Raw genomic sequence first — 17,025 nt, forward strand, 5'->3', positions numbered from 1 at the left:
TTCACCCTTAACGAGGGTGCTTGTTCCAGCCCCAGTGAATGTGGCCGTTTTCTGGGGTCTGCCGGGACCTGGGGGCTTCAACCGTCTCCACCAAGTGTCCTTCCAGCAGTGGAACCGCTTTTCCCCGTGTGGCCTGAGAACCTCCCGGACCCCACCCTGCTCCTGGGGGTTCGCCCTTCCCATCAGAGCATCGCCAGGTAGGGAGCTGCGGAGTTGCAGCCTTTGTGTTCCCCTGTTGACAGTCTTAATGGAATTGAAACCCTCTCCTTTCTCCCTTTTTAGTTAAGTCCCTGCGGCTGTTTCCAATTTTCCACTTTCTCTCCAGCTGCTTTTGTGGAGGGGTGCTTTTCTCGTATTCTCCCCGACCCCCACGCCCCCCACCTCTCTCCGCCCTCAAAAGCTGTTCCCTACCTTTCGCGGCTTCTCGCTCCCCAAATGCACCTGTCCGCAACCGCGTACCTGCTGACTTCTTTCGTTCAGGTTGTGCAGATTGTTGTGTTAATCCTCCAGTCAGTTTTCTAGGTGTGCAGGATGGTCTAGTGTTGGTCGGGCTGTATTTCATGGACGTGAGACACACAAAAAACTTCCATGCTGTTCCCCCATCTTGGCTCCCCTCCTCAACTATTGGTTACTTTCAACCCTAAAATTAAAAATATATACATATTGTACATTATTAAACTGAGAGGCTATCGTTGCTAGTTTTACACTTAAGAATAAAAAATATTTTTTTAGTTTATGTCAGTTTATATTATTTCATAAGGTGTTTATAAATTTGTCACTTTGGTGTCATTGGTAGTGTATGTGAAGTGTTTGTGAACATGAACAGTTGAATTGTTTCATTGAAATTAGTAGAACACAATACTTTAGTGCCTATTAAATCAAGTAAAATGAATTACCAAGACATTGTAATTAAAAGAAATAGCAACTTCACATTATTATGCCGGAAGCAACATTTTCAGTGTCCTCTGTGGACCTCGGGGTATTAGACTTGCCATTTGGGAATGACTTTCTGATATAAGCCATTTCCATTGTTTCAGTCAAAAAAAAAAATACAATAAGTATTTACTCCAGTGAAATTTTTTTCTAGTAAATAGCCACCAATTAAAAATATATTATTTCTTGTCCTCCAGGCAATACGGCTAAAGTGTATATTGAAATTCAGGATGAAAATGATCATCCCCCAGTGTTTCAGAAAAAATTCTACATTGGAGGTGTGTCTGAAGATGCAAGAATGTTTACTTCTGTGCTCAGAGTTAAGGTAGGAGGACTTTTATTAAGATACAGAGCTCAGGTGAAGAGCTCAGATTACAGGTAAACTGTAACCATTCAGTTTGCATTAACTGAGTAAGTACTCAGTATTCATGTGGTTCAAACAAAAGTCTGAAACTCGGAGATACATGAGTTTAAGTAGCCAAGCTAAATACAGATTAATTACGAGGCTCATACTATGGAACTTTTATGTTTTATTTTTACTACAAAAACAGGAAAAATTCCTTATGATAATTTACACTGAGGGGCACCTGGGTGTCTCAGTCAGTTGAACAAGCAACATCGGCTCAGACCATGATCTTGAGTTCATGAGTTCCAGCCCCGCATGGGGCTCTGTGCTGACAGCTCTGAACCTGGAGCCTGCTTCTGATTCTCTGTCTCCCTCTCTCTCTGCCCTCCCCCACTCATGCTCTGTCTCTGTCTCAGAAATAAATACATTGAAAAAAATTTTTTTTAATTTACATTGAAAAAGATATTAAATCAGTAAAATGTATGTCTCCTAGTAGATTTTTATGCCTCCATACAGGCATTCAATAGGTTTAATTCAGGATAGCCCCAAAGATTGCAGAATGGAGTTTCTAGTGGTGAATATAAAATTGCCATTTCCTAGTAGAAGAAATAATAATGTATGGTCGCCTGGATGGCTCAGTTGGTTGAGTGTCTGACTCCAGCTCAGGTCATGGATCTTGCACTTTGTGGGTTTGAGCCCTGTGTTGGGCTCTGTGCTGACAGTTCAGAGCCTGGAGCCTGCTTTGGATTCTGTCTCCCTCTCTCTGTCCCTGCCCTGCTCGGGGTCTGTCTCTCTCTTTCAAAAATAAATAAACCTCAAAAAAAAATTTTAAAAAGAAGAAATAATTTAATAAATTATTTTTTCTGCAATATTATTCTAAAATTTAAAATCGTAATTAAACACAGGACTACTAATTTTACACTTTACTAAAAGTTAAAGAAAACTCAGATATGTCAGAAAAAATAGCAAACCTACTTTGAATTTTTAAAAAGCACAATATCCAAGATTAATGTTGATATTTTTTCACTTTTCTCCACTTAGTTATCATCAAAGATGTTGAAAGATTTTGTAAATGGCCAGCAGTACATAAAGTTGTACTAATTTTATTACTGAAAAATAAATTGATAGATACTGTATTACACAGGGAGAAAAGTTTGCAGGCTAGTGCATTTTAGATGCTTAATTATAGTTATTTTTCTGAAAGTATTTTAGGAATATATTTTTAAAAACTATTAATGTGCACACAGAAAACCTAAATTTTCCTGAGCAAATCCCACTCATGATCAGTTGCATTTTTCTTTGTGTACCAGAACCATATGATTAGAACTCTTCTTACATATGGTTTTTCCACGTTCTGCACACCAAGTATTAAGGAGGAAAAGTCAACCAACCAAATGCGCACATGTATTGTGCCTGCGAAATAGCTCCTTCATACACTGACCCCTGATGGGAATCACCACTTATAACTCAAAGTGGTCCATGAAAGGGTTGTTCTCATCATGTCTAAACCACATTATGATTTGCAAGTACAAAGCAACTCCAAAGAGTTTATTTTTATTGTATTTTACACTTCAGTCCCAAGAACTGTTGACTGATTCTGTTCACTTAGTCAATATTTTTTGAGTACTTATGTCCTTATGTAATGTCCTAGAAATTGACATACAGCAGTTCAAAAAACAATCAAACAAATAAAATCAAAGTTAACACCTTAGTAATATGGAAAAACTGGTGTAAGAAACAAATGATTGATAAAATCAGTAGCTATTTAATAGCTTAATTATAGTCATGTGGTCATGTGGTCAAGGGCATGTCGTGTGGATTTCTAGGTAAGATACATTCTGCTCATTATGCTGTCAGGTCCCTAAAGCTAGATGGACTGAGAGGTCAGCATGGCTGGAAGGCTGGTTGGAGAGGAGCCTGGAAACATAGCCCAGGACTAGAATATGGGGGTTCTCCTAGATGTGTTAGAAAGGAAGTCTTTGAACTGTTTTGTTCAGAGGCATAACATAATCCAGTATAAAAGGATTATCCTGGATGTTGGGCAGGTTGGAGTGGGGGTGGTTAGCAGTGTTTTCAAACAAGAGTAGACAGGCCAACACATGACTTTCCAGGAGAGACTTGAAAGTGGACTGAACCACAGTGGTAGGCTGGGGCAGTGGTCACAAGGGAGCAAAGACAGCCAAAAGGCTTTGCTGATGGATTATGTGTGGGGCATTAGAGGAAATCAAGATTGGTCCTGAGGTTTTGTTCCTAACAGGTCCCCATCCCTCCCCCATGTACTGTGGTATCAGAAATCAAGAATTCATCTTTAACTCTCATCTTTTTAGAGATTTTATGATGGGGGGGGCTTGTTTAATATGGCAAGGCTGTTGCAGATGCAGAGAGATAGAGAAGGAAGAGAGAGAGGGAGAGAGAGGGAGGTAAAGGGAGATGGAAAGAGGTAGGGGAGGGAGACTAAGGGAGGGAGAAAGGGGGACAGGAGGGGAGAAAGGGGAAGAGAGAGAGAAGGAGGGACAGGGACTTTAACACTATATTGACGCAAATATGTGCTGTGATAATCAAGCCATCTAGCAAAGCACAAATTGCCCTGTGGACTCAGAGGAGGAGACATTTCACTTGGTGAAGGAGATGAGTGCTCCCTGGAGGATGAAGAATTTGAGTGGCCCCCGGGGATGGTTACATTTGCTCAAAGTGAAGCTTAAATGGGGCGGAGAGTCTCAGCAGAGGAAGCACAGGGAGCCAAACCCCAAAAGGAGAATGCCCTCCCTGGAACAGTGATTGGAGGCAGGAGCTCGGGAGGTGGTGGGAGTGATAAATCTTAGCTGGTGGACACTTCCAAGAGCTGCCTTTAGCCTTGACGCCTGGAATCTTCTCCTTTCCCAGTTTAATCAGAGTGGGAGTGAGCTAAGCACTTCTTTTCAATTCACAAGTAGAGCAGCAAAAATCTTATTGGAAACAGCAAGATTCTGGGTCCGCCAGGTTCCGGGGTTTGATGGAGAGACCACTTAGCAAACAGGGAAGCAGCCCACGACTGGGAAGGAGGCTTTCACACCACTGCCTATGAAGCAGGGGGCAGCAACACTGCATCTACTCTACGTGCAAGTTCATTTCCTTTAGTTCATCGGGAAATGCATCATAATACATTTTCAATTTTAAAAAATTGTGTATTATAGGAAGGGAAAGAGGAGACGTATTGTAGAATTGACTAAGTAAGATGAGACTTTAAAATGTACTGGTAAATCAGGATGCCTTTGGCTCAGTCAGTGGAGTGACTTGGGCTCAGGTCATGATCTCACAGTCCGTGAGTTCGAGTCCTGCGTCGGGCTCTGTGCTGACTGCCCGGAGCCTGGAGCCTGCTTTGAATTCTGTGTCTCCCCCTCTCTCTGCCTTTCCCCTGTTTATTCTCTCTCTCTCTCTCTCTCTCTCTCTCTCTCTCTCTCTCTCTCTCAAAAATAAAAAAACGTTAACAAAAATTTTAGGGACGTCTGGGTGGCTCAGTTGGTTAAGTGTCTGACTTCAGCTCAGGTCATGATCTCACAAGTCATGGGTTCCAGCCCCGCGCTGGGCTGTGTGCTGACAGCTCAGAGCCTGAAGCCCACTTTGGAATCGGTGTCTCCCCTCTCTCTGCCCCTCTCCCATTCATGCTCGCTCTCTCTCTCTCAAAAATAAATAAATAAACATTTAAAAAAATAAAATATACTGGTAAATTGAATATACTTACTAGCTTAAAATACGGATAGTGGATTAAGGGTGTTACTAAAACATGCGAAGGTAAAGGCAATACAATGAGAACATTATTGAAACAATTTGTGCTATATAAGTGATAATAAAAGAAAGCTGTGTATATATGCTCTGAAGTGGCATATCTAATATGCTTACAGACTGGTTCAAAGTTCACTTTTTTTAAGAAAATCTGTATTGTATTCCTGGTGTGTGGAAAATACAGAGGCAAACAAAACAGACTCCCTTCTGCCCTTACAGAGTTAACATTCCAGTGACTAGACCGCAAAAGTAAATAAATAAGGCTTTATTTGGTCCCTGGCTCAAGAAGTTTGAATGTTCATGTCATGGTAAAGTACTTCCTAGATTGTGTCAAAAGGACACAGAACAAAAGTATTAATTTGGGAGTATCCACCGCATTTACTCTGGTTTAACGTCGATATCTCCGTCACATCTGACTCTACCAAATTGATTTCCATTGGTCACAAGCGATCGTTATTCTAATTGCAGGGAGAGGGAGAAGGAAATCAATAGTAATTTCTCTCTTCAGTCTTTAATACAAGAATTAGCATCAGTTAAAAGTATCGCCTTTAGTTTATACCCAGAAGAACTGAAAGCAAGGAGGCAAGCTGGTTCCCTTTTGTTCCTAGCGTTATTATTATTATTCATAATAGCTAAGAGGTGGGAGCAATCTATGTATCCATTGGCAGGCGGAACGATGGGCATAATGAGGTACAAACAGTGGAATTTCATTCAGTCTTGCAAAAGAAGGAAATGTTGACATATGCTACATCATGGATAAACCCTGAAGACCATACGCCAAGTGAAATACGCAAGAAACAAACAGGCAAAGGTATACTTGCACTGTGTGGGGATCCCAGAATCGTCCCATTCGTGGGGGGGGGGGGCGGGCAGCAGACAGAGGGGAGTGGCGTAATTAGTGTTCAGTGGTTTCAGAGTTCCAATTTGGGAAGAAGAAAAAGTGCCACACAGGAACAGTGGTAACAGTCGCACAATAATGTAAATGGGCTTAAGGTAACTGATTTAGACGCTGAACAAATGGTTAGAATGGTGAATTTAATGATGGATATTTTAGCACAGTAAAAGAAAAATCCCAAAGGAAAGGGGGCATCTCCAGTGTTGGCAGAATATGAAAACTGTTCCCTTCGAAACCGTTATTCTCCTGTGGTATGCATCCCAGGTTGATGTGCATGTGAATCTTAGACTGGGAACCAAAGATATGTGGTAGTCTACTAATCTGAATTGATTATGTAACTATGGGTCTTAACATTTTATTCTCCTACACATCATCACTGCTATCAGTCCTGGCTGCAGCCCTGTGGAAGTGACACTCCCACCTGCAGGGCTATGCGTCAGAATCTCTAGCACCTTCTCTGTTGCAAAAGTCCCATGTTTGGCGCAAGGGGTGTTCATTGAATATCACTTACTGAAATGTCCTCTAGTAATAAAAAATGACTGATACATTTGCTTACATCAGACTAACAGACCACTATGACGGAGATGCTATAATGATTTTAAAAAAAGCAATTAGCGGGGCGCCTGGGTGGCGCAGTCGGTTAAGCGTCCGACTTCAGCCAGGTCACGATCTCGCGGTCCGTGAGTTCGAGCCCCGCGTCAGGCTCTGGGCTGATGGCTCAGAGCCTGGAGCCTGTTTCTGATTCTGTGTCTCCCTCTCTCTCTGCCCCTCCCCCGTTCATGCTCTGTCTCTCTCTGTCCCAAAAATAAATAAACGTTGAAAAAAAAAATTTTAATAAAAAAAAAAAGCAATTAGCTGCAAGCAAATATCTTGCTACATATATATTTTTAAGTCAAATAAACAGTGTCCAGGATATAGAAAAAAAAAAAAAAAAACTGTTCAAAAGCAACTATTCAGCCAATAAAAGCAAGGTTGAAAAAACTCATGAGTATTTGCCATATGACTCGTAATAGCCCATGTGAGGTCAGTAAGATTAAGCTGGACTTTTGAACACTAACTTTTTTGTTCCTGTTTGTACTTTGGGAAGTGTTAATCTATGAGTCCTCCTTATTAATAACAATAACTGCCATATGTTTCTCTTTATTATTTTTCTGAGAACTGTAAGAAAAAATCTTTACATATTTTAGCCAGTAGAATTTATTTCAATAATAACAAGCATGCCCAAGAACAGGGCACACCTGGGTGGCTCAGTCAGTTAAGTGTCCGACTTCGGCTCAGGTCAATTATCTCGCGGTTCGTGAGTTCAAGCCCCACATCAGGCTCCATGCCTACAGCTCAGAGCCTGGAGCCTGCTTCGGATTCTGTGCCTCCCTCTCTCTCTGCCCCTTCCCCACTCATTGGTGTTCTCTCTCTCTTTGTCTCTCAAAAATAAAACATTAAAAAATAAACAAATACAAACAAACAATACAAACAAAGATATAAAACTCCTACCTGTATGGTAGGTGCAATTATTCTTTATTGTATTGTTGGGGAAAACGGCAATTAGTGAGGTCTAGTAACTTTCCAAGAACCACTGAGCCTGCAGCAGCCAGTGAAGGCAGGATTCACTTGGGTTGACCTTTTTCCAGGACTTTCCTTGTGCCCTGCACACCACATGCTTCCCCTGGAAAGCGAGGAGTGGAATGTGGCAGAAATACAACGTTGGCAGAAATAACAGAGCATAGGAAGTTTCTATGAAAAATCAGGAGGCAATTAACAAGACAACTAATTGCTCTTGGCATTGAGATGACCTCTGTGAATTACAAGTCCCTCTGTGAAAGGAACACATCAGCTCTCGTTTCAGAAACACCTCTCAATTTATTAACTAATTTTTCCAGTTTACCACATGTCGTCTTAACGGCAACCCAGAGCCCGATTTAATGCAAATACAAGGAGAGGTTAAATATGATTTACAAAAAACTCTCTGCATTATGAGGATATTTTCCAGAAGTTCATGCCATAAGGATTAGGCCTTCTGTCTACGAACTGAAGTTCAGAAAAACTCAGTGTCAGAAAAATTGAATTGAAATGTTGACTTGATGTCTACTGAGTGTCGAAAAGACTATGAACATTGCATCTTTGAGTTGTTAGAGAAGGGAGGTTTAAGAAAGTTGTGGACTAAAAGAAAATACTATTTTGAAACAGCATCAAAAGAGAAACAGTCCTCTCTGTCAATCCCTAATTCTCTATTACATTTTTCTAAATAAGCATGAGACGTGGCAAGAATACGTAGCGGAGTGATGCTGTTGAGGGACAAAGGCCAAGGGCACGTCTGAAGGATACAGATTTCCTCAGCGGCCTAGCGTGTGGACGTGTTCAAGGTTAGCAGTGCAGGAGCGATAATTTTTGCTTGGAGCTGGGCCGGGGCTTCTGAGGGCTCCTGGTCCCCAGCCCTGTGCCTGCTCACACGGGTCTGAGGAAAAACAATTCCAGCACATTCATGAGGGTTTAGTGTGAGTCCCCAGGGCAGCATCTTTTACTAGGCCCAACTCACGTCCAGAATGGTACAAAGAGCTCTCCTGTATCTCACGTTTCCACGATACTCAGTAGTTAACTCGTCCATTCCCTGGGAAACCCCATGGGATTCTTTTATTCTCAATTTACGCAAGAGGACACACAGGCACAGGAGTGATCTGCAACCTGCCCAAGGTGGTCAGAGAGTCAGTATGAGGCCAGGATGCACAGCCAGACCCTCCCAGACATGCTCTCCTGCGTCCTAGATGGAACAATAGTGGGCTGGGAATCCAATCACTTGGATTCAGTCCCAGAAATTAAGTCTCTGTGGGGCCTCACACTTGATCTCAGGCCAGTCTCCTCTTATGCAAATGTTGCTTTAGCACTAGGTGCCTTTTAAAATCTTTAACCACTTCTGGGGCCCCTGGGTGGCTCAGTCAGTTAAGCATCCGACTTTGGCTCAGGTCATGATCTTGCAGTCTGTGGGTTTGAGCCCCACGTCAGGCTCTGAGCTGTCAGCACGGAGCCTGGAGCCTGCTTCAGATTCTGTGCCCCTTCCCTGCCTGCGCTCTCTCTCTCTCGCTCGCTCGCTCTCAAAAATAAATAAACATTAAAAAATTAAACTCTAACCATTTCGGATAGTCGTATGTTACTTGCCCTAGGAAAATAATGGCATGGGGGGAAAATGCCCAGTACCCTGAGAGAACTACATTTTAAAGGAAAAATGGTTGGATTCCTGAAATCCAAAGCATCAGCTGTGTCTCACAGTTTTTGTGGTTTATTTCCCTTGAAGTTAGTGGATCCTTTTATGACAATTTTCTCCCTACTCGCTCTGTACAATGGAGATGTAAACGAGGTCTACGTGAAGGCCTCAGAAAGCAAGATTTGGATTCCCCTTTGCCAACTCTGGGAGACACAGCTTTATGCAGACACTTAGTGCTTCCAGACAGGGGTGTTAGGAGATCGTACTAACCGACATGCATCTGACCTGGAATGGTTTGTACCTTGAACAAAGTACAAGCACATAGGTGCCTGAGGGCCGTGGCCCTATAACTGAGTTACTATGTATCTAATTTAGAACTCAGACACATTATATTGTAATTATGTATCTATGTGCCTGTTTTCTCTCCTGTAACTCAAATGTCGTGCTTCCCCACAAATTTAATGACCTTATAGATGTACGGTGCTTACCACCTCAAACTGATGCGTGTCCAAATTTTGTTTTTACATCTAGCCATGTCTTTTAGCCCACTAAACCAAGGCATTCCATGAAATATGTGAACAAATGGTCAATTTTCAAATAAGTAGAAAGAGTCTTTCTGTTAAACTTTCTTGGGTTTGATTACAACACCGAGATTTACATGACCTCTCGTTTCCCTGGGAATGTTCCTTCTGTCAAAATTGGGAGCTTGGATTTGATAATATCTTTATGAATCTCATGCTTCAATCATAGTTTTCCATTTAACTCCAGTGGGGAAACCAAATGTCAAGAAAATTGCATTTTCCTCACAACTGGTGTACTTCTGTTATATGGGTCTCGGGTTATGTTGTAGTTAAAGATGTTTTCCTTTTGGTTTGTCTGCTGGAGACTGAAAGTCAAACACCTGATTCATCTTGAGCAATTTTAAAAGGTGAATGCCATGGACAGGGGGTGTGCTTTCTCTCTGGTTTCCTTGAGATACTCTGGCTCTTACTCTCTGTTATCCTTCCCTTTAACTGTGTTTATGTTACTGTATCTTACGGAGTTTGGGAATTCTGTGGGGTCTGTGCAAACAAAGGATCGCTGAATACTCGGTTTCTAAGAGTCCAAGCCTTCCCTTTTCCCTTGTAAAAGTTGACACGTTAAGTGTCATGGCCAGTTTCTGATACATTACATCTGTCCTTATATAAAATTATAGTTCTGTTGCTATTAGAATAAATGTACGAGACCAAGACTTTCCTTTGCCACAAATGGAGTGTCCAGATAAAATGATTTTCACATGTAAGTTTTACTCTCTCTTCTTCTCTATACAGGTCAGTCTTTCTATTATGACTGAAGGAAGATCTAAAATCTTCTCAATCACATAGTAGTAACTTAATTTACACTTGTTGGTTTGAATATAACTTAATTAAGTTATATTAAGATAATTAAGAATTGCCTTGATTTCCATTGTTCCAAGAATTGCCTTGGAACTATTTTTCCCAAGCTATAAAGTATCTGAAGAATGAGGAAAGTTTGAGTCTTTAAAACTAGGTAAAAAGCTTTTTATTCAGAGAAAGTTTTTTTTTTTTTTTTTTTTTTTTTTTTTTTTTTTTAAGGAAAGAAATTTCCTTGAAAGTAGAGAGTCTGAGGAATTTTTATGGGTCTTAAGCCTTTGGACATGATACATGAAAGGGAAGTGCTTTACTCAGTGAATGGCCAAATCATTTTGCCTTTCCTAAATTCATTGGTGGGTCATATGTTTCAAAGTCTGATCACACTCTCCTGGGATTTGAAATGTATTTAATGCCTGCATGTCTTTCAGATGATTAAATGCATAACAATCCAGGGTGTGGATTTGGAATATTATCTTTTGAGTCAAGCTCACATTTTCCTGTAGGAGAGTTTGTATGTCGTGGAACAGTGATGATCGTGTGTGTGTGCTCCTGTATTATGTGTCAAGGACCATATCTTCCATCATCTGCTAGGAGGGTTGACACTCAGCTTAAAAATCTCAGAATCCTTGTGAAAGAGAGGACTGCACTGCAAAGCACAATTGCAAAGATAGTGGAGGCAAGTAAGAATTACTTTTGCCTGAAAATGTCCTGTGATTTCTTTTTTAAAAAAAAATTTTTTTTTCAACGTTTATTTATTTTTGGGACAGAGAGAGACAGAGCATGAACGGGGGAGGGGCAGAGAGAGAGGGAGACACAGAATCGGAAACAGGCTCCAGGCTCTGAGCCATCAGCCCAGAGCCTGACGCGGGGCTCGAACTCACGGACCGCGAGATCGTGACCTGGCTGGAGTCGGACGCTTAACCGACTGCGCCACCCAGGCGCCCCAGATTTCTTAAACCTTAAACATTTAACTTCGTGCTATGATGACCCCACAAAGAAGACCTAAAATACCAATCTAAGCAAAAATGATTGGCGCCTGGGTGGCTCAGTCAGTTAAGCGTCCAATCTCGGCTCAGGTCATGATCTCGCAGTTCTTGAGTTCCAGCCCCGCGTCGGGCTCTCGGCTGGCAGCTCAGAGCCTGGAGCCTGCTTCAGATTCTGTGTCTCCCTCTTTCTCTGCCCCTCCCATGCTCATGCTCTCTCTCTCTCTCTCTCTCTCTCTTTCTCTCTCAAAAATAAACATTTTTTAAAAAAACAATAAAAAATGATAAACCATCTTTTAAAAAAACTTTATTCATATCTCTAAATACGTCTTAATTTTGAGTTGCCTATTAATATTGTCAGTAAGAAGAGTAAAATATTAGATTTGTCTAATATGTACTACGAAGAAAACATTGCTCTAAATAAGTCCTAAAAAATGGATGAGTGTCCCTAGTAGTTTTAATGAATTTTCATTAATGAAAACCAGCACACCTGAGGTAAGATTATGTGCGTAAAGAGAACGTAATTCACTTTGGTTCGTTCATTATACATCTGAGAAGTGCCAAAGAATTTCTAATTTCTTTTTTTCAAAAACAGGCACAGAAATGTCTGATTTCACAAAATTGCATTTTCATGCATAGATACAATTAAACTTTACACTAGAAGTTCCTGTCAAGTAGATCCTGAAACTTTATGTAGTAGCTACACTAGTTTTTGTAAACATACCTATTTTTTATATCGCTTTATTTTATTGGCTCCCAGGATTTCTTCCCCTAGGCAGCCATGGCCTCTTATCCCAGCAATCTGTAAAAAGACAGAGTCAATGAGGTTCACAGTAATTTGAAAGACTTTATTACCACCCAAAGCCAAGGACCCCAATTTATGTTACACACTAGTATCAAAGATCTCCGATCCAGAGTGTAGAAAGAACCCCAGCAAAATGATGATTCAAAACAAAACAAAATGAAACACCCAAGATTAAAAAGATAGGAATAAGATTAGAATGAGCCCTGCATAAAGAAAATATGGAAATTGGCAAAATATATATATATATATACACATATATATATACATATATACATATATATGTATATATATATACATATATGTGTATATATATATACACACATATATGTATATGTGTATATATATACACATATATATATATGTGTGTATATATATATATATATATATATATATATATATAAAGAGGCATTCGATTTTATTAACTACTAGGGAATTACAGAATAAACCACAGGAGGCCACCGCATGTTCATCAGAACGGCTAAACTAAGACAGATGAAACCAAATTTTGCAACAGCTGGAGTTCACAGGGGTTGCTGATGGCGTGTAAATTAGTGAAGCTTTCAGGGGAACATTTGACGTTGTCTGTTAAGTGTGAGCATATATGTAACCCCTGACTCAGAACTTCCACTCCTAAGTTTTGACCCAGAGAAACGCACACATTTGCTCATAAAAGATATTTACAAGAAGTTCACTTTTTGTAGGTACGTTCATTATTGTAATTTCTAACAGTTGAAAACAACATGCCCAACAACTTACATGCATTAAATGTAGTATATTTGTACAACGGAATTCTATAAAGCAATGAAAACAAATAAACTCTGACAACAACACAGATGGATGTCAGAAATTTACTGTGACGGGGCGCCTGGGTGGCTCAGTCGGTTAAACGTCCAGCTCTTGATTTCCACTCAGGGCATGATCTTGTGGTTCAGGAGATCAAGCCCTGCATCGGGCTCCATGCTGACAGTGGGAGACCTGCTTGGGATTCTCTCTCTCCCTCTCTCTCTGCTCCTCCCCTGCTCTGTCTCTGTCAAAAGAATAAATAAACTTAAAAAAAAAAAAATATATATATATATATATATATATATATATATATATATATATATAATCTGAGCAAATGAATTCAGACGAAAAAAAAAATTTCCTAAGCCCATTTATATAAAGTTCAAAAACTGGAATAACTAATCCAATCAGAATGGTTATTTTTTGGAGGAATGCCGATAATGCTGGCTACATCTAGAGATATAACTGGAAAAATAAAAATAATTTTTAAAAAAATGTTAAAAAAGCTCTAAAATCATAAAAACAAAGAGAAGTTGTTCACTTAAATTTCTGGTAATTTTAAGCTATTCCTCTTGGAAGATATAGTAAAATAATTCTGACAAAAGTGGAGGGGATTATACTTGTTACTCCACTGTTCACTGTTTTTAAAAAAAAATTGGGGTGCCTGGGTGGCGCAGTCGGTTAAGTGTCCGACTTCAGCCAGGTCACGATCTCGCGGTCCGTGAGTTCGAGCCCCGCGTCAGGCTCTGGGCTGATGGCTCGGAGCCTGTTTCCGATTCTGTGTCTCCCTCTCTCTCTGCCCCTCGCCCGTTCATGCTCTGTCTCTCTCTGTCCCAAAAATAAATTAAAAAAATAATAATAAATAAATAAATAATTAAAAAAATTTTTTTAATGCTTCTTGAAATAATGCCATCTAGTTTTCTAATGCATTCTAGTACAAAAGCCTGTTTTGGCACACTGTGTTATTTGTGGCAGTGGCTCAGAAATGCCAGTATTTGAGTACAGTAGGTCAGATGTCAAAGGTGTGGTTGGTGGATGCACGTTAGTATGAATGGGTTCCAGAATCCAGAATTATAAGCCAAAAAGATGAGGTTTGGACCTGACAGTTGTGTAATCCTGTAAATAGGGCAGAAACAGGTGGAAAAGCCCCTGTCCCTGAAGACGCATGGGCACAGACAAAGGTTCTGATGATGCCGTTTTATGACGAGGACACCTGAATGCAAGCTGGGTAGGAGGCCTAGATGAAAGGAATGAGGTGGGAGCCACAGAAGAGCCAGGGGGAGGAAGGAGTTAGGCTCTCAGCAAGGGAGCAGTCCACCTTCCTGACCAAGAGAGCCCTGGTGAGACTCTAGAACCCGCTGCAGGTGAGTCACATCCGAGCAGGGCAAGGCCAGGTGAGACGCAGACCATCACTTTGGAGACACAGGCTCTGTGTGGGTTTCTCGTGTCAGGGTTAGAGCTAAAATCAAAGTGTGGGCTGAGACTCAACGTGCAAAAAAGAACACAGAAACGGGTACATCTGCAGGCAGGAAATGAGTGCTGGGTCCTACTCTTGCTGTGCAACAGGAATTAGTAAGGGAATTAGAGAACTTTTGATTTAAGTCAATATTGATTAAAGTGTAATCCGACGTTATGAATATGCTGGATCCCCCGAGCATGAAAAAGAAGGTTAATGAATACGAAACATAAAGGCCGTAAAAGTAAAGTTTTAATATTTAAATCTATATCCCTTTTCCAAAAGCGTCATGAAGAAGACAAACCTGGATTGTTACCTTTCAATCACTACTGGGCTGCTTGACCTTGGGCAGAGTTCTGAATTTTTGTAAGCATCAGGTCTGCAAGTTATAACAGGGCGGTATAACACATTTCTCATGAATATAAATGAAAAAACTGTGTGTCAAGCACTGAGTACAGCACCTTCCCCAGACATACCTCTCAGTAAACGTCCATTGTCACTGTGAGTTATTTTGTCTGACTAGGTTCTTTCTACCTATAAAATAACTGTGGTCTCCGTGCTCCAAGTTCCGTATGCATGGTGCATAGAAGTTATCAAAACAATTCTATGGAACACTGAGGTATTTGATCGTTGCCCTTGAAAGTAAACAGTGGGCCTCCCTTTCTAGAACTCACCTTAGTATCAGTGCAGAATACTAATTTTTCTTCTTATCTGAGTGATAGAATAAGAAATAATTATTGGGACACCTGGGTGGCTCAGTTTGGGTAAGCATCCTACTCTTGGTTTCCACTCAGGTCATGATCTCATGGTTCATGGAATCGAGATTGCGTGGGGCTCTGGACTGACAGGGCAGAGCCTGCTTGGGATTCTCCCTCCCTCTCTCTGTCCCCTCACTCTCTCTCTGTCAAAATAAACAAACATTAAAAGAATAACCATAAAATCTGAACAGTAATATAAAAATAGTTTCTTCCATTATGTAATGACTAGGTACATTCAATCTTTGAAATACACTAAGATATGATTCCATTGAGACATAATCCGTGTAACTTCTTCAACTTGCATTTTGTTGAATTATATCCCCCTTACTTATTTCCCCATCCCCTCACCTACCTCCCTTCTAGCAACCACCAGCCTGTTCTCTGCATTAAGAGTCTGTTTTTTGTTGTTGTTGATCCTTCTCTGTTTGTTCATGTGTTTTGTTTCTTCAGTTCCACGTATGGGTGAAATCATATGGTATTTGTCTCTCTCTGAAGGTCTTATTTCACTTAGTATTATACCCCCTAGGCCCATCCAAATTGCTGCAAATGGAAGATTTCAATCTTTTTTGTGGCTTAATAATATTCCATTGTATGTATACATACTACCTCTTCTTTTTTTTTTACACTTTTATTTAAATTCCACTGCAGTTAATATACCGTTTAATATTAGTTTCAGGTGTACAACATAGTGATTCCACACATCTATACATGACTGTGCTCATCACAAGTGCCCTCCTTCATCCCATCACCTACTGGACCTGTTCTCCCACCCACCTATCCTCTGGTGACCATCAGTGTGTTCTGTATAGTTAAGGATCTGTTTTTTGGTTTGCCTATATCTATCTATCTATCTACCTTTCTTTCTTTCTAAATTTTTTTTCCAACGTTTTTATTTATTTTTGGGACAGAGAGAGACAGCATGAACGGGGGAGGGGCAGAGAGAGAGGGAGACACAGAATCAGAAACAGGCTCCAGGCTCTGAGCCATCAGCCCAGAGCCTGATGCGGGGCTCGAACTCACGGACCGCGAGATTGTGACCTGGCTGAAGTCGGACGCTTAACCGACTGCGCCACCTAGGCGCCCCTCTTTCTTTTTTCTTTTCTTTTCTTTTCTTTTCTTTTCTTTTCTTTTCTTTTCTTTTCTTTTCTTTCTTTCTTTCTTTCTTTCTTTTTCTTGCTTTCTTTTAATCTCTTTGTTCCTTCTTAAATTCCACATATGAGTGAAATCATATGGTATTTGTGTTTCCCTGATTTATTTCACTTAGCAAAATACTCTCTAACTAAATCCATGTCATGGCAAATGGCAAGATTTCATTCCTGTTATATGGCTGAGTAATATTCCATTAGATATATACACCACATCTTTATACATTCATCAGTCGATGGACACTTGGGCTGCTTCCTTTGTTTTGCTATTGTAGACAATGCTGTAATAGACATTCGGATGCGTGTATCCCTTCAAATTAGTGTTTTTGCATTCTTTTGGTAAATAGCTAGTAGTGCGCTTGCTGGGTCGTAGGGTAGTTCTGTTTTTGAGGAACCTCCATAGTGTTTTCCATGTGGCTGTACCAGTTTGCATTCCCACCAACAGTGCATGAGGGTTCCTTTTTGCCCACATCCACACCAACACTTGTTTCTTGTGTTTTTTGTTTTAGCCATTCTGATAAGTGGGAGATGATACCTCATTGCAGTCTTGATTTGTATCTCCCTGATGATGAGTGATGTTGAGCATCTTT

At 40.6% G+C, this 17,025-nt stretch overlaps 1 protein-coding gene across 8 annotated transcripts in view; it reads left to right on the plus strand.

The window, feature by feature from the left end:
• The window catches only part of PCDH15 (protocadherin related 15), a 1,549,353-nt gene that overhangs the window by 1,449,430 nt on the left and 82,898 nt on the right, over window positions 1–17,025 (plus strand). For all 8 annotated transcript variants that reach the window (XM_045040943.1, XM_045040941.1, XM_045040940.1 and 5 more), the window contains one exon: window positions 1,131–1,258. In XM_045040943.1, the coding sequence (XP_044896878.1) occupies window positions 1,131–1,258 (128 nt within the window). The remainder of the gene's footprint in view (window positions 1–1,130; window positions 1,259–17,025) is intronic.

Source organism: Felis catus, chromosome D2 (assembly GCF_018350175.1).
Source record: "Felis catus isolate Fca126 chromosome D2, F.catus_Fca126_mat1.0, whole genome shotgun sequence".
Taxonomy (NCBI): Eukaryota; Metazoa; Chordata; class Mammalia; order Carnivora; family Felidae; genus Felis; species Felis catus.